At 34.0% G+C, this 27994-nt stretch overlaps 1 protein-coding gene across 1 annotated transcript; it reads right to left on the reverse strand.

Moving 5' to 3' along the window:
- Positions 1 to 1129: 1129 nt before the first annotated feature.
- LOC134268142 (uncharacterized) lies at positions 1130 to 27994 on the reverse strand. The gene is made up of 41 exons (XM_062750341.1): positions 27924 to 27994; positions 27568 to 27594; positions 26777 to 27361; positions 26644 to 26658; positions 26445 to 26531; positions 26145 to 26279; positions 25672 to 25779; positions 25348 to 25464; positions 21731 to 21850; positions 21397 to 21522; positions 21195 to 21299; positions 18077 to 18211; positions 17688 to 17795; positions 17372 to 17497; positions 16585 to 16692; positions 16336 to 16461; positions 16058 to 16165; positions 15848 to 15967; positions 15569 to 15673; positions 15312 to 15443; positions 14699 to 14806; positions 14360 to 14485; positions 13573 to 13692; positions 13122 to 13247; positions 10626 to 10742; positions 9964 to 10095; positions 9738 to 9848; positions 9462 to 9584; positions 9186 to 9293; positions 8951 to 9076; positions 8630 to 8737; positions 8261 to 8371; positions 7824 to 7949; positions 7494 to 7727; positions 7289 to 7396; positions 6852 to 6965; positions 2873 to 2992; positions 2417 to 2548; positions 2160 to 2288; positions 1620 to 1766; positions 1130 to 1334 (listed from the first exon to the last, which is right to left on the reverse strand). Exons 1-41 carry the CDS (start codon positions 27982 to 27984, stop codon positions 1162 to 1164), a joined length of 5253 nt encoding a protein of 1750 aa, XP_062606325.1. The 5' UTR covers positions 27985 to 27994; the 3' UTR covers positions 1130 to 1161.

Genomic DNA, 27994 nt, shown 5'->3' on the forward strand with positions numbered 1-27994 from the left:
AAAGACGGATTGTTTTAGCTGCATTTTCTTCTGTAAAACTTGGGGACTAAAAAGCCTATGATTTGCAATATCCATTATTACAGATCAGAGCCTATATTCTGGTTTCAAGGAATAAAAAAAATGGACTTTCCTTGACCTTTTCAGAAGACTTATTTAAAACTTACAAAGGGAAAGTAAAGTTTGGTGCGAATATGATGTAGACCTTACTGTTGATTTACATTTGGTAGTAAAGAATCAAGAGACATCGTGTATTAAAGGTTTATTATGAGACCGATGCCCATGACTACGCTTCCTCTCAGTGCCATCACTGAGAGTACACAGTCCCATCACTTACATTCATTTGCTACAATGTGGGCTTGAAAGATATCTGATGCTATCGACATTTCATTGCATCCTTAGGGGAAGGCAGTTCCTAATTTTCTAATCCAGTATTTTTCTTGTTCTCTATGGAAAGGTGTACGAACTGTTTATACGATAATAAATCTTTTCTATAATTCTTACTTTCATTGACGAAAAAGAATGAACAGATAAATAAAAATTTTGTGTAAAAGCTGCTTGCCCCTTGTTAATTTGAAAACTATGTCCTGCTATTTTTTTTTATCAAGTTACCTTTCTTTTCACCAAAAGAAACAAGTCCACAAAGATTACATTCTATTCCATAGACAACATTATAAGATCAAAAACGTTTTTTCCTTGTCAGGATCGGGTAAAAGAAAAGTCCTTATAAATGTCGATGTGTAAATAATGACCTAACAACAAATAACAAAAAACTTAATTGGCTGGTAAGTATTTCTGGCGGTTTCGGTTTTAAAAATTATTGTTTATTGTACGTTTGATGTTTTTCTATTAATAATTTTATAGGCTATAATTAAAGTGGATTTGAAAATGTCAACAAAAAATGAGTTACCCTTGAATAACCTTAATTCAAGTTCTCGAAAATCATTTAGGTCTTTGCAAATTGTACTTAGCAAAGTTAGAATGAATTCAAGTGGATAATTAAAAAAATAACCCACTCATTGCAAAAACAATATACCTCTACCCTAATAGAAAACGAAAGTTCCTCCCGGTTTCGAAATTTTTCAAATTTTGGAAAAAGTATTTGGAAAACCAATATATCACTAACAGAAAGTAATCAAAGTTTATTATACAAAAAAGCAGGCTTTAACACCCTTCACATTCAAAAGGATTGGCTTTGGCTTTACACGTGTACTGGACACCGTTAACTTGTCCGTCCTTTGGTGAGCACGTGCACTCCTCTCTTAACTGACCATTGACGTAAGCGTCAAAACCAGTTGATCCGACAGGACGGCACGTACCATAGGCATCCCGGCATGCTGATCAAAACAGAATTGACGGACATAGATGAAATGCTTTTGAAAGTGTTTTTAATCAACTGAAATCCTTATGAAACAGACATTTTACTAGCTCTATAAAATGACTTTGTTTCTGATGTTTAATCATAATGAAGATTAAATCGAATTGATTTCGCTATTTGATAAAGAGTTTACGGAAGAATTATTACAAGAAATTGCTCAGAAGTGCAGCTTATCTATAGAGGACGTTCAAGGTTTTTAATGAGTAGAAAAAGGACAATGTTGTGATTTGGAAGAAATACTTACACGCCCCGACAGTCATGGTTATAAATTTGTTCGGCAGAGTCGGGTCTGTCTTACACTGCTTCTTGAAGCATCCGTCATAATGGTGTTCCTCCCAAATACTCCCCAGAGGGTGACAGATCATACTGTCTCCCACACCCTCCTGGCATCCTACAATGGAGGAGAGCTAGAAGCTTAAAACAAAAGTAAAACTTCCTAAATATTGCCCAGAGGGTGACAAAACATTCTGTCTCCTACCCAATCCTGATATCCCAATATACGAATAAAGGTTAACACAAAAGTAAAAACCTCCTCTCTCGGAGGGTGCCGATCATGCTGTCTCCCCCCACCCCCTGGCATCCTACAATGGAGAATGGAGACTTGAAGCAAAATTTTGAGCATCCCTCACTCTTTATTTCAAAATGAGAGAAACATAATATACAGTGATATAAATTATACCGTCACCGAATTTCCTGAAAAACCCAAATAATATACATTACGTTGCAAATTTAGCCCTTGCTGACAGGGAAAGGAGACAAAAAAGAACTTAAAAACATGACTTGCCGCCACTGACGATTTTAATAGCGGATTCCTTTGAGTTGTCCTTGTTTGTTCTAACTTTACATTTCTTCTCAAAACATCCGTCTCTCCACTGTTCTCCATCTTCCTTACACTCATTTTCGAATGGACATCCTAAAAATTAAAAAAAATCTGTTTTGTAACTTTCTTTTACACACAAATATTTCTAGCTGTGAACAATTTTTTTTGGTGAATTACGTGCAGTTTGTGGTTGTCTTTCTTCTGTTGGACTGATGCCATACCTATATCCCTGGACACTATCATGTCAACATCTCCGCTAGGTTTCTGGTTCATAGTGCACGTGAAGATGGAGCAGCCTCGTTGTGACTTCCACTTTTCTCCGGGACTGTAACACCTGTCCACCCAGTAACAACCTGGAATTAACATTGTGCTAAAAAATCAAGGCACTAATACTGATCTAAAATTGAATACTGATCCAAGATACACGGTACATTATACATTTCAACATGGGAAGTTGTTGGGAGTAACTTACATTAAACAAGCACGGAAAAAAGTAAGATTATTTTTCTTAAGTCCAAATATTTTATTCAGAAGTTCTCTGGTTATCGTATATACACTATATCTCTATCATTACTATAAGATTGTTTATATCGATTAAGAATAGAGACGTACTAAATGTGTCATGGTGCTCGTATAAGATGTTTACTTCTTGCTATTTTCCATGTACTACTACTTACCCCATTGTATTGGTACAAACTTTCCACAGTTGTTTACATTCTGACACTCATAAACTGTGCATCCATCCTGTTTTTTCTGACCAAATGGATACAAGGTGCCATTCATCATGCAACCCTTCACTGAAAAACAAGCAATAATATTGTGTTCATAATTTCTAATAAGAAAGGTATTTATTAAAAAGAAATAAAAAGTGAAATCCCTCTTCACTAAAAAAGGGAAAACCGCCATCAATCTTGAGCTTCCATTTATTCATATAATTTGTTTTTACAAAATTTGACCTGCTGACAAAACATTGCCTATGAACATGTTTTTTTAAAGAATAATAATACATTTCCTTCAGAGGATTATTGTATAATCATTTTTCTACATTCTGGTATTCTAATTAAATTAACAAGAATGTTCTCTTTAAATAGAATGAAGGATATGGAGATAACGAACAGTATTCAATATCAAAGTATATAAAACAATACAAAATAGGAGCAGAGCAAACATGAAGGAGTGAGCATCCCCTGCCGACCGGTCACACCCGCCGTGTGCTCCTTGTCATGATCGGGAAATAACGGTAAAAATCCGTCGTCAATTCAGTGTATAAACAATGGACTAACAATTTGTATGAAAAACGTCAGCCAGCATTTGACTCGGTGATAAATTATATTTGCTGAAAAGGTCATGGTATCGACCATAGAACTTACAAAATGATTACTTTAAACGAGACTGCTGATAGTTTTGTTTCATCAACTTGTTTGTTAATAATCTACCTCGTTTTAGAAATTGTTCATACGTAGAGCATGCTCTAGCGTATCGAATCAACTGAGATATGTAAACTCCGTATGCAGGTGATGAAGGTATATTGCTGCATAGTAGTGCATAGGTAAGGGAGGTTGACGATAGAAATGTTAAAATCATCACTTTTATCATAGAGCTTGGTTGTTAGATTACCATTACTGTCTTTTACAAGTAAAATATCCAAGTATGAAAACAGGTGTGTCAGACTCTGTGTGGTATCTTTTATCTCAAGCTCACCAGGATGTATCGTGTCGACATAGGAATGGAAATAACCATTGTTAATTGACAATACGTGTCGATATACTGTAGACGTACTTTTTTCCACGGGGTCATAATTCCGCGGAATCTCTATTTCTGTTTAATCCGCGGGTAGAAAAATACGCGGAGTGCTATATTCTTACATTTACATTTAGTACGCACAAATTTTGCATAAATGACCGCGTACATGCGTAAATTAATACGCGGAAAAATACAAGAAGGCCACATTAAGTGTTTTCTTCTTTTCACGCACAAGATTTTGCATAAATTCTGCTTCATATGAATACAAAAATAAGTCTGCTAATAACGGATCGCAATTGGTACTCATGGGAATTCCAATAGATTGCTGGAAAATCTGGCCAGGGGGCCGTAAAACTTTTTTTTTCAAAGGAATAAAGAGTGAAAAAGTGAGACTAAGATCAAAAGTGAGCTCGTCTAAGTTTTATGGCCCCCAGGCCTGGTCTCCAAAAACCACAAAGATATTGTCAATCAGAAACTCAAGCATCTTTTTTATGTCAAATTCAGAGTACTTGTGTGTGCATTCAGAATGTGTTTTAACAAAATAATTTTGCGAATGACCAATGACGAGTTAGGTAAATTTACGAGTTCCATTTTTATTGAAAAAACAGCTGTCAATGATATCAAAAACCTGGACTTTAATATATCGTGGGGAATGGTTGTGTATAAAGTTGAAAAGTCGTAAGTTTTTAAGCTGTTGATTTTGGTAAAATCTTTTTATTTCAAATTGTCCAAAAATTCTTTGGAATTTTTGAATATTCACATCTGATTCACACCACTTCTTGAATATATTGTTGCACAGTACTCTTGAAGTTTTTTTTTCACTACTGTCATATCTGACATATAGTGAGAAGTAAAGAAAGAGGCTTGGTTATACATACTGAATCACTTGTAGAATGTATCTTTGTTTATAAATACAATATATATATATATATATATAAATATAAGATATATATATATATATATATATATATATATATATATATATATATATATATATATATATATATATATATATATATATATATATGTTAGTTCAAAATCATTTTTGTTCTTTAGGATATTAAAAATATTCAATACTGACATATGATTTTAAAGAATTTCTTCATTAGAAAGGGAAGTATGTGTATAAGTAGGATTACCACTTGTAGAATTAAATACAAATTCTTTATATAATAAGCCTTACAAACAAAGACAATGTTGTCACCTGCTTTGTCAGCAAGATCCAGGACGAATTGATCTTGTAATTTATCTAATTCTTATTTCACCTCTGAATTATTGAATACCGAAGGATAGATGGTTTTCATATTGCCCCTCAATCTTTTAATTCGCGATTTCAACATGGATCTGATACATTTTATCCATTCTGACAACGTGTCAATGTCTTCTTTTTCATATCTGGCCCATCGTCTGGCGTAATCTTCAACAGAATCCATAATATTTAAGAAATTCCGACGCCAGTTGAAGGAGCGATGTCTCCTATATTTAGGACCTTTTAAAATAATTGATCTAAGGTCCTCATTATTAACTATATTTACGTCACCTGTAATAATGTTTCCAGCAGGACTATAGTTATAGCGTGAAGAAGAACATGAACACGATGGAGGATTATGTTTCAGATACTTGATATCCAGGCCCTGTAAAGTTTTAATGTAATTGAAAAGTTTGGAAGCAATGGTCGATGTATATTTGTATGAAATACAAGGTGTAATCTTTAACTTAAACATGGTGGAATACAAGACTGGGCCCTTTGGTGATTAAGAATATTACTTATATTTACCGCGTCAATTCCTTTATTGGCATATTGAAGTTTAAGGAAAAGACGGATTGTTTTAGCTGCATTTTTTTCAGTAAAACGTGCAGATTTAAAAAGCCTTTTATTTGCAATATCCATAATCACAGATCTGAGCCTATATTCTGGTGCCGAGGAATCAAAAATTGGACTTTCCTTGGCCTTTTTAAGGAGACTATGTAAAAGTTTCAAAGGGACAGAGTAAAGTTTGGTGCGAATATGATGTAGACCTAACTGTTGATTTACATAAGGTAGTAATGAATCAAAAGAGACATCAATCCATTCCAATTCAACGTACTTAATCTTTGCATTGAATAGATATATCATATTTATGTGAAGGATATACAATACTCAAAGAGAAAAGAACAAGAAAATTATTTTTCAAAGAAAAGATATCAGGAGCACACAATTCTCAATTCAAAAGGCAGCAAACATGATAATTTCTGAAAATATTTCTGTAAAGAGTGAAATTTCTCTGAGAGAAGAGAAAGCCTCCACAGTTTACATTAATTTTCTAAATGAAATATATGAAGCAAACGAACAGTATTCAATCTCAAAGATCCATTCAAAGGATACAAATCAGACCAGAATATTGGAATTCTTTCATCAACTTGTTTGTCAATACAAAACGCCGTTTTTGAAATTGTTCATATGTACTGCAGCTCTTGTGTATCGAGTCAACTGAGATATATAAACCCCAGGTGCCGGTGATAAGGGTATAATGCTTCATAGGTATGGGGAGTTGACGATGAAAAGTCAAAGAAAAAGCAAGAAATATATAAATAGAATACCATAAATAGAAGGCAAAAAAGAGATGTACATTTCTCAAAAAGAAGAAATAAGATTTAAAAAAATTCTGAACGATTCTTGTTGTTTACATCTGTTCGTGGGGGACCAGTGTAGATTCCGTGGATTACCTTTCCCATGAATTGACATTTCCAAAAACGTTTATCTTATATAAACTAATTGATTTGTTGGATCTACAGTATAAGGAAACGTTTGCTTGCCAACGGACATTGACGTCAAGAAATAAAATAATCTCCCGAGAATTATCGTAATTTGTTTCAATGATTTTTCATTGATTTTGCAGCAAATATAATTATTTTTATCCGTTAAATTCTTGCCTTCAGTAACTACGAGGCAGGAGGAGCCGTCACACACACACTTATGGGTAGATCCATCAGCGTCTTCAACGATTTCACCAGGCTTCATACATCTGCCGTATTTATCCATACAGCCTTCAAAGATAAAACATGTCATCTTAGACATACTCATTTTCCTCTGTTTTATCTAATAAAATATTCTATATATGACCTCGCCAACATAGTCTTAAAATTGTTTTAGAACTTGACAATCATTGTCTTTCTTGAAAACAATTTATTTAATTTCATCATATCATAGAACGTATTTATTTTTACAAAAATTGATTTAGAAAGATCAAATAGTGACAGTTAATTGAAAATATCAAATAGTGCTCGAAGTCATATTTATTGAGCTTTCTACGTTATATTTTTTTGTAAACTGTTTTATATTTATTCAGTTGAAAAATTCAATACGTTACCTGAGTCAATGAGTTCAAGTGAGCCTCCCAATCCACATCGATATTTATTACAACCAAAACTGACCTCATCCATGACATCATAACAATGTCCATGAGAATCAAAGCATCCTGCATGAAAAGGAAATAAAAATCACAGAAAATTGAATTCAATCGTGCAATTATGATTATTTTGTCACCCTTATTATTCATAACAATGAGTTGTTACCTCTTTGTTGCAGCACCTCCGTTTGGACGAAATCTGGGCCCTCCATTGTCACAACACACCTGTAGTGAGTACAATTCCTTACCCACGTGGTACCCAAGTCTGCGCATTCTCCGTCCCACTCACAAGCAATCCTTTTCGGAATCAGCTCACCTCTTGCAGTACACTTGTACTGGACACAGTCTCTGTTTTGCAGAGTTCTTGAGCGCTTGCACTCACCGGTTGATAGGGTACATCCTGTGTTTTAAGAAAATACAGGTTTTGGGCCGGGTAGCCACAATTTATCCTTCAGATAATTTTTGACTTTATTATTAAAAATAGCCGCATACTCACCAACTGTTCTCTCAGTAATTTTAACATCATTGTCAGTTATATCTAAAGCACACGTATACCCTCGACAGGACTCTTTGTCAAACCAGTTAACACCGACAGCTTTACAGCCTCCCTTCCACTCACACGCTATTAATTACAATTAACGATTCAAAAGTTAAGCTTTAGTTTGCTTGTATTTGACTTGTTTTTTGGTCAAAACTTTTGAAAGAACATCCCATGTGACTCCTCTCATCAACATCTCATAACAATTCTAAAATTTATTAATTATATTGTGTATAAAGAAAATAAAAATTTAGGATTCTTCTTATAAAAAAGAGAATTTATTATTAAAATTCAATGGTTGTTACAATTTTGAGATGTTTGAAAGTTAAATTGACGATTCATCATCAAATCTAAAAATAGAAAGGTAATATGCGATAAAAGTCCATTCGTTTTACCTTTTTCCACAGGAACCATACTTTTAGCTTCACCGTCACACACGTACTTGACACAGTTAACTTCTAATGTGGACCCAGATGACAGACACTGTCCATTAAAACCCTTACAGCCTAACAATATACAAAATGAAAATTAGTATAATAAAAAATGTGACACATTTTGTGACAATATATTAATGTTTTTTTTGTTTGATTAACCATTGTATATGATTTTGAATCTAAAGAGTAAAATGTTCACTTCTTTTCTGAAGATGAAATGACAATATTTTAAATGAAGTGTTAAAGAATGTTATCTTTAATGCGTAATAAATTGGTCATCCTGAAAAAGGAATTAACTAGCAGGGTATATATTTGTTTTATCTTATTTACCAAACTGTGTTTCTTGCATGATTCCCCCGGCGATGCACGTGAATTTGGAGCAGTCTTCTACGAGTTCATCACCAACGTTGTAACATTTGCCATCATCACCAATACAACCTAAGACGACATTAATAACATACATGTATAGATACATGTACACAATTCCTATGATGTCTCACTTACATATGTATATTTTTGTTGCTAAGAACACAGTTTCTTTAAAGAAATCATTTGCCATCATCACCAATACAACCTAAGACGACATTAATAACATACATGTATAGATACATGTACACAATTCCTATGATGTCTCATTCAAAGAAATATTACCGTGTATTTCCTCAATGTTGGTCTGAACAAAGTTGGGTCCCTTTGCGATCAGTCTACACGTGTAGGTAATGCATCCTTCTACCCAACTACTGTCAATGGCCTTGCATTCTCCCTTAAACTCGCAACCTGTGGGGAGGTGGTGCAACATTTACTTCATTGACAAATCTCTAACTTAGAAATTAGGATACATTGAGGATTCTGTCCATTTATTAAGTGATAGGAATAAGCAACGTACTCATTTTAATAGGGCGGAAGTTTGACTGTTTATTGCAGAGGAACTTGTTACACCCCTCCGTCTTTCTTTCACCGGTGGTATAGCATCTGCCACCGTCATCTTTACAACCTGTCAAAACATTTACAGTGGAGGAACTATTGTTTATTTTTCTAGTTCACCCGAATCCATCTAGGATTGTCTTCACAACAAAGTTTATTTTTCTGCTTTCCAACTCTTCAACAAAATATCTATTTCAGTTATACTAAGTGAAAGTTGCGATCGGTAGGTAATTCAAACCTGCTTTCTCCACAATTGAAATGTCTTTAGCCTCGCTATCGTATACACAGGAATAATCTGTACACGTCTCCGGAACAAACCAAGTCGAGTTTAGTGGTTTACATTCTCCGCCGTATGCACAGCCTAATATAATTCACATTACAGACTTGATAAGGAATGCATTTGACACTCCAGACAGGCAATCATACATATGGACAAAATTACGGGTTGTTTCAATATAGAAAAAATAAAATAATGATGTCACCTACACATCTAACTTTATAAGATATATCTCACCTTCCTTGACGATGACAAGTCCACCTCTGTTGGGGATACACTGATACTTAGTACAGCCTTTTTCCACAATCTGTCCTTCCTTCAAACACTCGTTATTGAAACCACGGCAACCTAGAATTCAAATAAAGAAAAGGTACTGAAATAAACTCTTACACAATCAAAAATACTCGAAAAAAGAGATACAGAGTTAATTATGTCTACTAAAATTGTGACGTTTTTTACCCACCTGGATAGGAGAGAGTGTGCATTTTGACGCTGCTGGGTCCCACATTTTCTCGGATACATTTATATAAAGCACACGTTCCATTGTCATACCAGACGTTACCTTCAGTCATACAGGTACCCTGCCAGGGGCAGCCTGAATATAAAAAAAACTTTTATTAACGAAATGTAATGAGGCTGGAACAAATCACATCTAGCTGAATCTATAATTTTAACTGACAAAGTTACTGTATGAAATATATAGAGATAACGAATAGTATTCGAGCCCATTAAACATATGTTATTAAATAGGGACAGAGTAAACACGGACCTCCAAAACTTCAGAGTAATACGAGTAATACTGATCTATATAAACAATTGTATGCTGTACCACACAAATATAATATCCATTTATTTGAATCTGTGACATACATTAGGGCTAGTTTACTGTAGATCAAAAAGAAACCAAAACACAAACTAAGACGCCTTTCATTTGTCTTTTGCTGAATTGAATGAAATCAATGGAGATAACGAACAATATTCAAGATCAAAAGTCCATACAACAATGCAAAATAGGAGCAGAGTCATAAAGCTTAATAATTCTAAAGGCGAAATCAGCAGATTGATGCTTAAACCGTTGTACTATGGTGAACAATACGTTCAATTGCTAATAAACAAAAGTTATACCTGTCTTAATTGGTGAGAAAATCTCAAACGGTGTACACTTGTACTGGATACATTCGTTTTCTGTGTCCTTTGAGACATAACCAAATGGACGACATCTGTTCCTCATATCCCGACATCCTGTAGATATCAATGTAGTATTTATATCAAGCAAACAAAAGGTCTATAGGTATTGATGAGCATCTTAAAATCAAAGGTTATTTAAAATATATGACCAACTCATATAGAAAATTGACTTCTAAATCCATGTGGCATGAATTCTTTGCACTGAATTTATAAGACATTATATATTATTTCAGGTATAGAGAGGATAAAGTTTTGAACATGGACCAGCTCTTGGACCTGAATTTAAAGGATACATATTTCACACTCATATGAAGATGTACATAATCACCTAACCAGTTTACATCGTAACTTTCAGGAAGGAAAACAAGGTATGTTTACAAAAGTTCTTCGATTAAAAAAATGTCTATTTAGCTACACCCTGGGGCTTGATGCCATTAATGAATTTCAAGGGTTTGGCCTAATATGGCTCTGCGAAGAGTTGATATAACAAGAAATAATGAGAGCACTTTAAATCTTAATCAATACCGACATAACCACTCTCGATGTACAAACTGCAATTATTTTCAAACGCAACAAACTTCACATAATAAGACACAGCAATGTATCTATGTAATTTAATCCATGCAACTTTGATTGCATCTCAATCTCTGAGCAACTTAGTGGCAGCTGCTGAGGGAAATTTTTCGTACCTTCACCTATAGCGACATGGAACCTCTGCTTATATTGTCTCAACCCAAAGATCTGTCTTCATGTGCCCGCAGTAGGATTATAAAACGTGACGTTATCCAATTTTGTAATTAAAATTATATTTAAAAAAGGCATCCTAACACTTAGATTTTTCTTGAGTGTTTTTTGGACACTGTAATGAGGCATTTGGTTAATTTCTTGCAGGTTATAACCGAATCGAAGTGTTTTGCTGATAGTTAAAACACAAGTCATGTTTATGGATTATCTGCAAAGCTTTTCTTCATGCCTCCATTTTATCTACAATATTTCCCCTCATGTTAACATTAATACATGTTTAAATAACCTCATTATTCTATACATGGCATTTGTTTCAAAGTTCTGTTTTGTTACTTCCTTTCATTCCCACAGAAAATAGGACAGTGTTCTTTCCCAGGCGAATCCTAAATAATTCAATTTTAGTTGTATTACGTTATTTGATAAAATAAAACAATTATTTTACATTGTATAACATAAGTTGCTTACGTATTGGTTCGCTTGACGTTTATTTTAAAATATGCTCAATTTGTAGCCATTTTTGGTGGAAAAATTTTCTTATTGTCTACATTGAAATTAAATAATAAGGAATGAAGCTTATTTTAACCTATGCTATACAATATAACATAACTTAGGGCTGTTTACGCTGTTTAATAAACCGCTTCGTGGTTTATAAACCGTGAACTGCCCTTAGTTATATTACTGTATACAGGGAAATTTTCGCCCCCGTTTTATTTTAGCCCCTTTCGCCCTACTCTCATTTGAGCGAATTTAAAACGGGGCGTTATATTATTTATAAAAAAAACTGACTTGGCGAATTTAAAATGGGGTAAAATTGTTTGCAAGTGTGAAAGGGCGAAAATAAGACGCGCGAAAATAACCCTGTATACAGTATTTCGTATAATATAGGTTAAAATACGCTTCATTTCTTAAATGTTATAAAATGTTGCATGCAACAAATGTTATTTACGCAATACACACGCTTTCATTCTAGTTTAATTGAAAGGATAGACTTTAAACACAAGCTAAAATAAATGCCATAATTAATATCATAGTATGGTCAGATAACTGATACTTGTAAACTACGTCCAACAGTCGTGAGATTTATTTTTCTTAAACACCAACATTTGGAATAATAGACTAGAATTGTATGCATTTCTTTTCAAAACTTACAAAACACAGCTTTGAAACTAAGGTCATATGAATATTATTTATATATGTGAACAAATTCTGCACTGCATATGAAGGCAAAGGGAAAAGGATTTCTATGAACATATACTTTAAAAATTAAATGGTCTTTTAATACCGTGATATACAAGAGTGTCCAAAACAAACTGTATAGGGTTAATGTGTCTGCTTGTTAAAATGTAGTTATTCTCCAAGCAATAAAGCTGTGTAGACATACAATTTTGTAGAGATATTATGCCTGGTGTGCAATTAGTTGCAGCTTTGGAATTGCAAGTCGTAAAAATGACTCGTCATTAATTGCATGGAATTAATTGTTGCATGAGTACTGGCCTTGTTTTGAGTTTGCTTTTTATTTAGACCTTTCTTTATATTTATATCAACTCATTTTACAGGGAGTTATTTTAGATGCTAATCAATGCATTTCAATCTAAGCCCAATCAATGACAACCACTTTTTTATGTCTGATTATAACTGAGTATACCGTCTGATAATGACCGAGTTTACTGATTATAACTGAGTATATACCGTAGGGTGTGTTGACAACTTCTGGAGACGTTGCCCCGGGGGCCCACTGACACGTCTGTTGGACACACCTCCGTCTGTTGATCCATGTAGAATCCAATTTACGACAACGTCTTCTAAACTTGCACCCTGGCGGAGAATCACTTAATAGACCAATATGTCACTGAACGTTTGATATGTTATTTTTGAAAAAAAGAATGAACGAGGGAAGAACCAAGGACGGGAAAATCCGTTTCTTTTGAAGTAATTTTAGACAAAATGTACAAAACAGCTTGTTTCCAATAACCTTATTGATGATTAAAAAACCCTGATTATCCTTTGCTGATTGTAGACCAGAGTTTCATGAATTTTATTCAAAAGACGTTTCTTTATTTTGTGAAAAATTAAAGTTTGTATTGTAATATATATGTACTACATCATATGCTAAATTAATTTACCGCCTACTGAAACCTACCTATTTCAACAGGAAAGAAGATGGGTCCCTCGGGTCTCATTTGACACTCCGTTGTTACGCATTTTTCCGACTGAAGTCGTGTTCCGAACGGATGACAGATGCCTGATTCATCCTTACAACCTGGATATAAAACACTTTAATCGTCTAATGAGACACAAGATAAAATCAATTACGACCATAAAAATTACGATATATGTACTTTAGATATGAATTGCTGGCTTGCATCGTATCATTTCTTTGATAATAGTGTAATTTTGTAATTCTAATCAACTATGAAGAACAGCATTGAAGCTAAAAAGTCCATTCAAACAATAGAAATAGGAAGCAGAGCGAACAAAGACCCTCCAAACACAACAGAATCGGGAATAGATGTCACGAAGGAGTGTTCCCTGCCGACCGGTCAAACCCGCCGTGTGCTCCTTCGCAAATTCGGAAAAACAGAAAAGAATCAGTTGAAAATTCAATGTGTCAATATTTCTTGATTGATTGTTTGTTTTTTAACGTCCATCTTTTCCCCTCATATAGAGACGCCAACACTTGCCGCGGAGAGCTGCAAATATTGTCCTACACTCGGCATTCAGGGCCATTGAGCAGTGAGGTGTCTTTTTCGTGCTAGCATCTACTACGACACGGAACCTCGGTTTACACGGTCTCATCCGATGGACGGGTCTCCATGTCCCACTGTGGGAATCGAACCCGCAAAGTAAGGATCGGCTACTTACTTTGCGACTCTAACGCGGGCGACCAATTTTTAAATAAAGCGATTTCTGAAATAACTTATACTTACCCCAGAGGTTACTTGTTACTCGAGCCAGACCTGTATTCGTGTCCAGGACACACTTGTAAGTCAGACACTTAGAGGAATGTTCCCAGGTGGTATTAAGGGACACACATTTTCCCATCCACTCACACTCTGTAGGAAGTAATAGGAATCTTATAAATACCGAAAATTCTAATCGAAATAAAAAATCTATGATGGGGTGATTCTTTGTACTTATACACAACAAATCTAGTTAATTAAGTACTTTACATTTTCGTCTTCTTTATCAAGTGATTATAGCAATAAAACTGAATTAAAATCGTCATACCATTCACGTTCAGTGATTTTCGAAGATAAATGAGGTACCTGTATAAAGAACTGAAAACGATCGGGTCTTTGCTCTACACCTGTACGTGGTGCAATCCTCTGTCTTCTTACGGGTGGGCAGGTAACACTTATCGTAATCCAAACAACCTGAAAATATAGTCAAGTACTATACAGTGAATATCACTCAACAAGTACATATTAAACAACCTTAAACATAGTCAACTACTATACAATAAATATCAAACAAACTGGAAATAAAGTCAACAACTATACAACGGATATAAGTTTACAGGTTTAACACATCATTAACCAAACGACGGAAAAAAACCATACTACTAGACAACTTTTTCACGAATCTATTTTGGCAAATCTTTGTTTACCGTCAGACTTTGTTTAGAGTTACCGTATAAGTGAAAATTTTAGTGAGACGCAAATTTAGCGATTTCTATTTAAAATTGGTATTTTATTTTTAGCGAGAAGTAATTTTAGCGATTTTAAAATGACCACGAAAGAAATTATTACAACTTAAACGCTATTAATTTTTAGCGATATTCATTTTAGCTATATCAGCACCATCATTAATAATGCCAAAATTAAATCCTCGCAAAAATTTTGCTAAAACAATTCTATCATAATGATGAAAACTCTTTACCCCATCTTTCCTTAAGTTGAGTGGATATGGAACCCTCTGTTGTATTTTTGACGACGCAGGCATACTGCACACAATTCAACTTATCAAAATACCTCTTACGAGCAGCCAAGCAACCATCTTTAAATTCACATCCTACAAAAAGGTTTAGTGTTCGAAAGTAAAGTAACTCTAGAAGTTTTCGAATTAATATTCATTTGAATAATTCTACAGGATTTAGAATCTTTAAATTTAGAATATAAAAATGTAGAATCACCCACCCATTGATATAGCCTGCAGCTTTCCGTTAACACATTCAAACTTGTTACATCCGTCACTGTGCTGGGCCCCGCCCTGTATACACTGACTGCTCTCGCTGGTACATCCTAAAATATTTCAAAAAATCTTTGTCACAATTTTCTCAATCATATCATTTTCATCAAAACACATTAATGACCCAACACCCAATCATAGCTTGTGTCAGTGACATCACTGGAATAGAGTTCAAACAGTACATTACATCACTTCTGACGTCATTGGTGTCGTTAAGATTGTCTTACCGTACGTGACCTCGATCACATCTAGTCCATCTTCGTCCTCATAACAACCATACTTTGTACAGGTCTGAGGATCAAACCAGGTCTCATCCTTTTCTTTGCAACCACCCTTCCATGTACAAGCTGCAAAAAAAGAAAAGAAATATCTAAGCTATTTGGCTAACTTTTCTTTATTGAAAAGATTTTTTTCTAATACCTTGAAAAGAGGAATACCTGCTTTGATAACTTGGAAGCCCTCTCCTGCACCTTTACACTCGTACTCCTGGCAGTCTTTGGTGATCTTGTAACCAGGTGCATGACAGACATTGTCCATAAAACATCCTTAAAGTATAAGATATTATAATTAAAGAAGCTGTAACTCTAAATACAAAGCTCAATCTGGTTTTCCTTACCATAAGTGGTTTTGAAATATGCCTAATATGCAAGAAAATATTTTACACATAATCTTTCAAAGTAAACACAAAAAAAAAACAACTCAGATAAAATATTACCATATGGAACGGATTCTACGGCTGCATTCCCAGATCCGGGGTCACGAACGCACTGAACCTTGACACAGTCATCTTTGTCCACCCAGGTGGATCCGATTTCGTAGCAGGTATGTTTATACTCACATACTAAAAATATTATAAACTTTTCATCACAGTACAATTTTTATTTCGAAATCACATTAAGAGTTATGTTATGGTAACTGAGAAAATTAAAACCGGATTTCATCTAAAGCAATTGTAATGGTCCACCTTCTAGTCTCATGATACGATCTTCATAGCACTGGTATCGTAGACAGCTGTTGTCTATCTGTTTTGTAGCGTTCTCAAGGTAGCATTTTCCACTTTCATCCACACATCCTAAATTGAAGAAAAAACAATTGACTACTTTGCAACTAGTCAAAATTACTTTAGAGATAGTATACTCTAAATACTGTTCGATCAATTTTCTGAGATCTTTGACATACATCATAATTTGTCCATTGAAACAAATTCGAAGGAAATGGTCCCTATGGATGATTGATTGATTGTTGTTTATATCCCTTTCGACTTCAAAATTTGACCTTTATTCGGCTTTCTCATCTAAAGGACCTGCACCCTTCAATTTAAAGTGCCAAGCCCATTTCGAAGGAACAGTTGCTACATGTGAAGATATTCATGGCTTAATATTTTGAGAACCCTATATATGGCAGGCATCAAATTTTGTAACCCGTAAAAAATTAAAACCTCTGTTAATTTAAGTGTTGAATGTATGGATAAACTAGTCCAGATAAGGAAATTATCGATTTCTGAATATTTTAATAATTCTTTGCATTAATTCATCAGCCTCTGGAAAACTAGCTGTTCTCTAAAACTTAATGACGGTGAAATTAATAGTTTCTTCTCCAGAAACGCTGGAGTTTAAAACGATTTAATTGTGATATATGGTATGGTAATTTTTTATTACCAGTATACTAATGTTGCTTTCACTATTGATCATAAATTAATATGCTTTTGTTCTTTTTACATAGATCTTGATCTACATTTGTCGTAGTCTTACCAATGTCGGTCCTTAATATGACTGGATACAACCCAGAAGGACCGCCGTTACATTTGAGTCGCTGACAGGAGACCCCATCAATCCACTGAGCGCCGATGGCATAGCACCGCCCTTTGTATGAACACTCTATGAAGAGAAAATCATGCAGTACGAAATTTTAATTTTAAATATGAATCGCAACGTTAACATTTGGATTTCAAAGTAACATATTTTCATAACTATATCCCCAAACATAAAAAATAGCAATCGTTACTTTCTGGAAGAAAAGTTGAATTAATTAAAAAGAGGAAGTTATTGCTTTTTAGAATAGACTTACTGGCGGCGATTGGTTCCAGATGTCCTCTATCATCACACTGATAGGTGTTACATTTCTCCTTAACGGTCTGACCGACCTTGACACAGTTTCCATTGAAATCATGACAGTCTGAAAAAGAAGATAGTATCAAATTCATAATCAATCGATACACATTTTAATCGGTTCTTAGAAAGTGTAATTCAAAATTATTCCTAAACCATTTTCTCAGTTCTAAATTAAACTTGAAGAGATTTTCCAAACGCAAAAAAATGCTGGCCCAATATAAGCAAAAATCACTTCTTCGGGTGAATCAGGGAAAAGTTATTGGCAACATTTATAACCTTATAACAAGGTACCTCGAAAATATTAAGTTGTACTAATCTAAAGTTATGCTAATTCTTAATTCTTACCTTGCACTATCTGCACGAAAGCGGACGGACTGCCGTCTTCAGCAATATCAGACAAACACACAAAGTTAGCACATTTATTTCCCGGATTCTGCCAGGTCTCATTCACCGCTTTACACAAGCCACCAAACTCACACCCTTGACAAGAAATAAAAGCAGGGTTAAATCAGTCAACATTTAGGGCCTTACAGGAGCCACCAAACTAACAAATCAGTTAATATTGATGGCTTTACACAAGTCATCAAAACCACACCCTAAACAAGAAATTACAATAAATAAGTCTGTATACTCGAGAAAATCAAAAATCATTTTCGCGAAATTACATTTCATTCTTGCGTAAATTAGTTTTACAAAAGATTACATAAAGCAGAAATCACAATTCATGCAAAACGTCTCTCTTATATAGAGGATGTGACTATCTCGAGAAAATAAGGTGTGGCGAAAATAAAATGATCTTAATTAACAGAAGCAGGGTTAAATCAATTAACAAAGAGTGGAAGGACAACCAAAACGGTGTATCTGATACACCCTCAATACTATTATATGTCATACGAGGGCTGTTCAATAAATAATGTCCTGAACTGTATATTATACAATACAGATATCATATGGCATTAAGATTGCCTCTCTCTCATTATTGAATCTTCAATGAATTTATAACAGTTGATGTGACCACTTTTCATCATATAGTTTCATTGTGAGATGCTGGAAAACAAGGGCTATTCGAGACACTGCATTTAAAATGATTGGTAAAGAATCAGTGAACTTGAGTGAAATTAATAGCTATATTGAAGCTACTCTAAAACTTGTTAAGAATCCCAAAGAAATATTCAGTGCAATATGTAAAATTTACATGAACCAAATTATAGACAAATGAGCAGGTGGATTTCAATGATAAAAAAAATTATATAATGGGCATCAAAAATGGGTACCGTCCTTGCCAACAAAAATTATAACAACTAATATACTGTTTGCCAAATTTTAACAAATAATTTTTGATGATGTATTATTGACTTTAAGACACACAGCAAATTTAATAGACGTTATGTAGGGAGTAGTTCACACTGTTTTAAAGAAACATTTGACAGTAAAAATGCTTAGTACTTAAAGGTCACAATATGTTTGAAAAATGAGTGAAAATGGCAGCGTGTAAGAATATCTAAAAAATATTTTAAAAATATCAGTAATTCTGGTTATCCACGTTTGTTTGAAATTCAAACGGATTATGAAACTTGAATCTATCGCTTAAAACCATCAAAACAAAATTTACAATAAGAAGTACTTGACAAAAACAGCCAAGGTCCGAGAAGAGCAAATACTTACAAGAGCACAAAGACAGATTTAAATGCATTTTTCTTAAATATTAGTGGTCTTGCTGTTCAAATTCGTATTCGGGGAGGTATGTGGCAACGCACTTTGAAAAAATTACGCACTTTGAAAAATTTTTTCAAAGTGTGTTAAAATTGGGACAAAATCAACGCACTTTGAAAATTTTTTTCAAAGTGCGTTAAATTTGGGACCAGCTCAACGCACTTTGAAAAATTTTTTCAAAGTGCGTTAAGAGTCTACATCAATATATTTTACCATGGAGACACTTAACGCACTTTGAAAAAAAAATCATATTTTAGTCATAAAAAGATTTTATTTGTTATTTATCTTTCAAGAAACGAAGCCTAACCCTAACCTCAAAAATGAATTGATTTACTCCAATATGTTGAAAAGAGGAGAAGGAAAGTCCAAATCTTTATCTTTCCAATACATAGGTGTCGGTAACAAACGGGGGAGGGGAGCAATAAACCTAAAAAGGGTACGCTGCATTTTCAATGCTTATACGATGTATATATCTTTCCAAAATAAGTGGGGGCTTTGCCCCCCATTCCCTCCCCTGGCCCTTCGCCCAGTCTCGATGTCTATGCTATACTCAAAGCATTCATATAATTATGTATTTACCTAACTGGTATGACGTTGAAAACTTTCAATAATAAATGAGTTAATTAAAACAGATGAAAACTAGAAATTTTTAAGTACAGTAAAACGTATGAGAGAGAAAGAATTTTCATAGTTTTGAACAATCAAATTGGCCTCTTTTTATTATGATAAATGCTAAGTTGCTTGAAGCTGTCCTCTGTTAGTGCCCCCTATACACCTTTACATCTACATATCAAAGACTATAGAATTAAAAAAGAAGAAGAAACGAATTAATGAACTTAAACAATCGTCACTCTTTTTTTCAAGACCCTTTAATTTTCCCTTTTATCTTATCAAAATCTTAAATATTTAAAACGTCAATATCTCAGGTCCTACAGTGACTTCATCATAAAAAAGTTATCAAACCAGGAACTGTTATTTATCATACCGATTATTTGAAGGAATATTCATCAATCTTTACATTTTTTTCAAAGTGCGTTAATATGTTCGATATTAACGCACTTTAAAAAAAAAATATTTTTTTCAAAGTGCGTTAGCTTGGTCCCAAATTTTAACGCACTTTGAAAAATTTTTTCAAAGTGCGTAATTTTTCAAAGTGCGTTGTAACAGAGGTAGTTTAAATTCTGGAGGAGTCTAGAAAGCAATTTTTTTTTGCAAAAAAATCGAAAGGTTTATGAGAGGTAGGAACTAGAATCAGGAATCCACTACATTAAATTTCTTCATGACAGTGTTTAACCCGCACACCCTGAGGAGTAAAGGGGTTTTCGGGATAATCAGAAAGTTAATGTTTTTTCACATTAACACTATTCGCTAGTTCTTTCATCTTTTGACTTGTTTCATTTTTCAAACTTGAAAAAGGTACCTTGCAGAAGGAAGAAACAAGTCCAGGAAATCATAAAATCTGCCATTTTCCAGTATACTAAGGGACATACCCAAAAATGAGTTCTAAATACAATCAGAAATTGGATAAAAATGTTACGGACTTGTGTCTTAATTAAAAGAGAAAAATAAGTTAAATCATTAAGACTAAATCATTGAAAAGCGTCTTTTGCATCTTTCCGAGCACCGAGGACATTATTTATTGAACAGCCCTCGTATCTTTACAAAAGAAAGTACATGTACCTCCATGCCCCCTTTTTTGTTACAGACGTATTTGAGACACCCCTCAGTAGAATTAATAGTCTTATCTTACCAACAGAAATTATCTCCATGTCCCCCTTATTATTACAGACGTATTTGATACAGCCATCAGCGCTCTCTGTTCCCTTCTTCACACAACCATTTTCTGCTTGACATCCTTAAAGATAAACAAATAAAGGGTACAGCCCAAAAGTCTTTTTTAAAATCATACATATATTATAATGATAGTGAATAAGACCATTTTTTATAGTTACCCATAGACTGCTCTCTGATGACAACTCTTTGCTGTCTCTTGTTGTAATTACATCTGTATCGAATACACAACTCTTGGTTCACCCAAACATCACCAACAGCGCGACATTTACCGTTATCATTGCATCCTGGTTTGAGATTGATTATACATTATTTTATTTTATTTTCAAAAATCTTAAGAAGAAAAAAAAGGGAATATAACGTTCATATTTATAAATTCAAGTTGTATTCAGAAAATGATTATTAATGAATTAAAGTAGAATGTTACAAATTCAGATAAATATTTTTTTCAATATTAATTAATAAACCATGATATATACATTGAGTTATCTGCACCTTGTGATTGTAGAATGAAGTCGTATCCCAGGGAAACATCGTCATAGGAACAAACCAACTGGTTACAGCCTTCCATGACCGTGGCTCCAAGGTTATAACATCCCCCATTGTAAGCACAGCCTGTCAATATAACGTACAAACACTGTAAGTAGGGTAAACGATAGCGAACCTCATGAAATATACCTACGTCTGTGAGAACTCAAAAAAAACAAACTTAAAACATTTCTTAAATAAAAATTTCTCATGAAACAAAGGATGCTCATTTCTTCATGGCCCTTGATCCCACCTTCGTTTTTAAATTCTTTGCTCTAAATTCATTTTATTTTATTGGATTTGATGATAACATTCTCGTTATTTTTACCTTTCATTTATAAAAAATCGTAGCAGGCCACATTTCCAAGAAGGAAAGAAGGTTAACAACAGAGATATCCATGAGAGGCAAAAAGAAATGGTAAAACACGACATTCTTTCAAGCTATACACAAACATTAGCAGATAATTGGAAAGAAGATTGATATGTCACAATTCATTTAGAACTCCATTAGTAATTTGATATTGGCTGAGAGTATAGCGGCAGTCGATAGAAAACCAAGCAGAAGAATTTAAGTAACTAGTGTTTTCAAAAGCAAAATATATTATCTGCAGATATTTTAACATTAAATAGAAAGAAATGCATTTACTGATTCTGGTTTGTTACCCGCTGCTTTCATGAATGAATAGTCAGATTTTTGAATTTATGCATGAAGAAAAATCTTTCTATGTACTTCTTTATATAAGGCAAACATAAATTAAGGTGGCAAGTTAGTTTTTTTTCTAGTGCTTGAATTAAGAATGTTAAATAAGGTAATTCTCGATCAACTCGTTAAATATTACAAAATTAATATGAACTAAGCAAAATGATACTAATGTACAGTCATAAGAAAGTCCAGTCACAATATTTTTTTGGACATTGACTTGAGGATGTTTAATGATTAAATATACAGAGATAACGAACAGTATTCAAGCTCAAAAATCCAGTACAACACTACAAATCAGAAGCAATGTAAACATGGACCTTTAGTTTCGTAAATCCTGTGATTTATGTCATAAATACTGTAAACAATACAATGAAAAATATGGAAATATCGAAACGTATTCAAGATAAAAAGTCAATTAAACAATGTAAAATAGGAACAGAGCAATCACTCAGAGATGGGATCGGGTGACATTGAAGAGTGAGTGCCCCCTGCCGATCGTTCAGTCACGTTGTGTGCTCCTTGTCATGATCGGAGAACAACGGTAAAGTGCGACGACGATTCAGTGTGTAAATAATGGACTAACAGCTTTTATGAAAAACGCCAGTAAGTATTTGATGTGATGATAGATTGTTCTTGCTCTCTAGGTCATTGTATCGACCATAGACCTGACGATCTGATTTATGTATAAGATTTTAAAAAGAAGTGTCAAAATTTGAATGATATCACTCCATTTTTCCATTTTTATTTATAAGCCAATATGATAATTGATTTTTTTAAAATTCTGTTGAAAAGTTTCAATTGTAATCGCCAATATTCATCTCAAGGACTATAAATTGTAAAATAACGTCTGGATACTCTTATATAGCTTTAGTACAATAAACCATGACCTTGTGTAATAATCATGGCGGAGGTTATCGGTGGAAAGGGGATACTTACTTCTCCTTTGCACTTGATCACATCTCTGTTATACAAGTGCTTGTTTTTTAAGTTATACTGTCAGTTTGAGCATTAATCCTAATTTTTTCAACTCAAAAACATAAAACACAGAGTATGGTAAAGGATAGAAATTGTTCCTTTTTATTAAAAAATAGAGAACAGTTAAAATTAAATTGTAATATATTTGCAACGAAGCACTTTAGAATATGTTCCTTTTAGCTTGATTACTGTTTGTTAGCTCCACATATCATTTAACCAAGATTACATTTTTATTTGAATCGTGAATGAAACATATAGATATAACGAACATTATTCAAGAAGGATATGAAGATAACGAACAGTATTCAATATCAAAGTCCATAAAACAATACAAAATAGAAGCAGAGCAAACACGGACCTCCGAAACTTCAGAGGTGGGATCATGTGCCATGGAGGAGTGAGCTTCCCCTGCTGACCGGTCACACTCGCCGTGTGCTCATTGTCATGATCGTTAAATAACGGAAACATCCGTCGTCAATACAGTGTATAAATGATGGACTAACAATTAGTATGAAAAACGTTAGTCAGCATTTGACTCAATGATAAATTGTATTTGCTGACAAGGTCATTGTATCGACCATAGAACTTACGAAATAATGACTTTAAACGAGACTGCTGATATTCTTGTTTCATCAACTTGTTTGTCAATAATAACCTCGTTTTAGAAATTGTTTAAACGTAGAGCATGCTCTTGCGTATCGAATCAACTGAGATATATACACTCCGTATGCAGGTGATGAAGGTATATTGCTGCATACGTAAGGAAGTTGACGATAGAAAAGTTAAAGTCGTTACGTTTACCATATAACTTGGTTGTTAGGTTACCATTAACATCTTTTTCAAGTAAAATATCCAAGTATGAAACAGATGTGTCAGACTCTGTAGTATCTTTTATCTCAATCTCTCCTGGATATATCGTATCGACGTAGGAATGGAAATTACCATTGTTAATTAACATTACGTCGTCGATATATCTGAAGGTCGAATTGATGGTTACAGCAAGTGTTTTCTTCTTTTCACGCATAAGATTTTGCATAAATTCTGCTTCATATGAATACAAAAAATAGGTCTGCTAATAACGGAGCGCGATTGGTTCCCATGGGAATTCCCCATAGAACAATACAAAATAGGAGCAGGGCAAACACGGACCTCCGAAACATCAGAGGTAGTATCAGGTGCAATGGAGGAGTGAACATCCCCTGCCGACCGGTCACACACGCCGTGTGCTCCTTGTCATGATCGGGAAATGACGGGAAAATTAAGCCACAAAGAGGTGAAAAATTCCAAAAAATAAACGAATTTTTCATTTTTGAAAGTAAGATTGCCTATTTGAGAGTTTATGCGCATGCTGAGTTTGATAGTTATTTATGATTTCTCTGTATGCAAGAACACAAAGATTTGCACAAGGTTGGTGTCATTGATCGGCAAGGGATGCTTATTTCTTCATGGTACCTGACTACATATATTATTTTATTATTTTGGTTTGTTTTTCTGTTGCTTGAAATGAGAATTTTTCACTTGACTTTTGAATTCGATTACTATTGTTTCAAACATCATGCAGAAATAAAGTAGATAGACAATTTTTGTATGTCCACGTTTAAGGGATAAATTCCATTTAAAATTTTGCGTCAAAAGTTTGTTATCAGTGAAATTTTATTAACAAACGATATATGTTCTTAGAAACATTGCAAATGTTATAGCTCACATTTGAAGAAACTCACTTTACCTATAAAGCAATAAGAATGCCTTTACCAAATCAATTGAATTACGCTTATTCTCAGGGTTATGACGTCAAATATTATTATGATGTTAGAAAATGACGTGAAAACAAAAAAAAAATATTGAATTTGATAAGATTGCATTCGCGGTCCTGTATAAAGTGTAAGGCAGATTTCAGCATTCCTACCTGTACGGATTGGTCTGAATTCCACCATCCCATTCACCGCCTGGCACTGATACGTAACACAGTGCTCTGTATAACTACTACCGATCGCCACACATTTACCATTGGGATCCAAACAATCTGCAAAATGTCAGTATTTTTATGATGGTTAAAAATTAGTTATGTCTTCTTTTCATCCTTTTGGCATAAAGGTATATCAAGTGACATTTCTATTGCGGTAAAAAATTTGGAAAAAGGAACTTTTAAAATTTTTATTAACTGCTTAAAAGTAAAAATAAAAGAAGAAAAGCAACATAAACAAAATGTTATTCGAACCATTTGCCATACCTTTTTGAACCATTTTGTAATTTCCAGCTTCACATTTGAAGGTCTCACAAACATTTTCTACTACAATAGCTGCTCCCTCCTCGATACACTTATCGTCGACCAGGCAACCTTATAATTTAAATGTAAATTTTTGTATTACTATTTTAAATTTAAATATTGATAATATGGCCTAAAAGAAGTTGTTCAGAGAAAATATAATAAAGCAATATTTTTTGAATGTATGAAAAATATATAAAAGTGGTTTTTTTTATCAGATGAAACAATTTTTTAACCACGAATATATCATAATGCACTGAGCAGATGTCGAGCACAGGTTCAAAGTTATATTCGACAGTAATAATGCAATAATTTTTACTTGAATTTTCATGCATCACAAGTCGTTTTGATTTCGTCTTTATTATTACAATTTTTTATTCAGTTAATCCACACGCCTGTGTAATTAATTACAATTTGTGATTTAGATAATTGCTTACCATCACTGACTTTGGAAACTCTGTAATGGTCACACACGCCCCCCTGACATACACCGTCCTGGTAACACCTGTACGTGTCACAGTCAATCGTCACTTCCCGGTTCCAAGACAAGACTCGGCCTTTGTAGCAGCATCCTTAATACAGAAATTAACATAAAATGGTACAAGTCTATAATCTGATCTATCCTATAACAAGAATGCAAAAAAAGAATATCAACGTGTAATTTTGTCATAGTTTGTAAGAATATCAGAAGTGTAGAAAGTTCTCATGTTATAATGGCGTATACTCTTTTGCCGTACCATAGAATCCGACGTTTTGCCAGTCTCCGTTGATACACTGTACCTTACGGCATCGCTCTTTCTTCACCTCTCCTTCTTTACAATTCGCTTTGATGAATTTTATAAAATTAAAGAAAATAAATTTTATGAATTATTTATAATTTCTTTGAAAAATGAAGATTTTTAAAAGTTCAAGAATATAAATTAATATAAAACTTACGTGGTGGTATAAAAGCTGAAAAAAGATTTTAAAACTCATGTACATGTATATGTTCCATTTTGTAGAACATTTGATAAGATATTTGGTTCTTATATTGTTAATGTTTATTTCTTGTTTATGGTTTGAAACTTACGAGCACACATTCTTCTGACAATGGTTTCCCTGAAAGGAATGAGGTCATCGTAGCGTTTCAGACGAACCAGTTTGTCGGGTTCTGAAACTATAGCTTTCATCTCGTCTATGTTAATACTTTTGTCTGTTCCGACGGCGATTCCAAAGATATATACCCCATTCTCCTTCAGTTTAGTAGCATCCTGTACTGGATCCCGGTCCACGTTAGAGTTACCGTCTGTAATGATTACCGCCATATTCCGAACCTCCTCTCGGTCGCCATTTTTGTCCACGAACAAAGTGTCATCTGCCACGCGCAGGGCACCCGAAGTATTAGTGACACCCTTAGTGTAGACCAACTCGGCAATGTTGTTGAGGATTTCCATCTTTGGGTCAGGTTTGGCAATATGAGTGTTAAACAGGAACTCTACCACCGCTCTTTTGGAGAAGGTGAGAGCGGAAACTCGGAGCGACGATACGAAGTCTCCTTGTTTTAATGCTTGCGACACAAACGACAACATAGTGGCGAATCTACGGGGACCGATACTTCCAGAGGCATCAATGATCAATCCTATGTCCAGAGGTCCACATCGTGTTACATTGAAACCTAAGTGTTAGCACGTATTTATTTTAGAATACCAGTATCTCTTACGGGATCCGCATGCTTTTATATTGTTAATTTTGATGATTTTTGATAATGTTGTTTGCACATTATAGTTTTTATAAGATCATTTTCAGAATATGGAATTTTATTATTCATTGTTAGTAATAACTTTACTTTGATTTTGAAGATAATATTTTCACATAACCTACCCGCTGCATCTGGGTCAACTTCTATGACTGAAAGGACAACAAAAATATATATTATTTAAGTAGAAAAGGAATCGCCATTTGGCTTGGTTGATATTTACATTATGTGACGTTTGGTTAAACAAAAAAGAAATGTTGCAATGTTTACAGAAAAAGCGTATATATTACATCAAAATAACTTACTTTAATATTCATTATAATTGAAAATAAATAGAATTCTGGATTAATTAAGAAATACGAGTTTTATTACAATATCTGACAAAACAAAATGATTGATGATGATAATCCTTGCTCTAAAAGGAGTGACTGACTACAACATTCGGATGATTTCATAATTTTGTTACAAACTAAATACTTACAATCCTGAGCGCTTCCAAAGGTGATGATGGCCGCCCATAGCAACAAGTATCCCACTCTCATCTCAGTGACC

The sequence above is a fragment of the Saccostrea cucullata genome, unplaced genomic scaffold (assembly GCF_032062105.1).
Source record: "Saccostrea cucullata isolate Sc308-1 unplaced genomic scaffold, CSIRO_AGI_Scuc_v1 ctg314, whole genome shotgun sequence".
Classification (NCBI taxonomy): domain Eukaryota; kingdom Metazoa; phylum Mollusca; class Bivalvia; order Ostreida; family Ostreidae; genus Saccostrea; species Saccostrea cuccullata.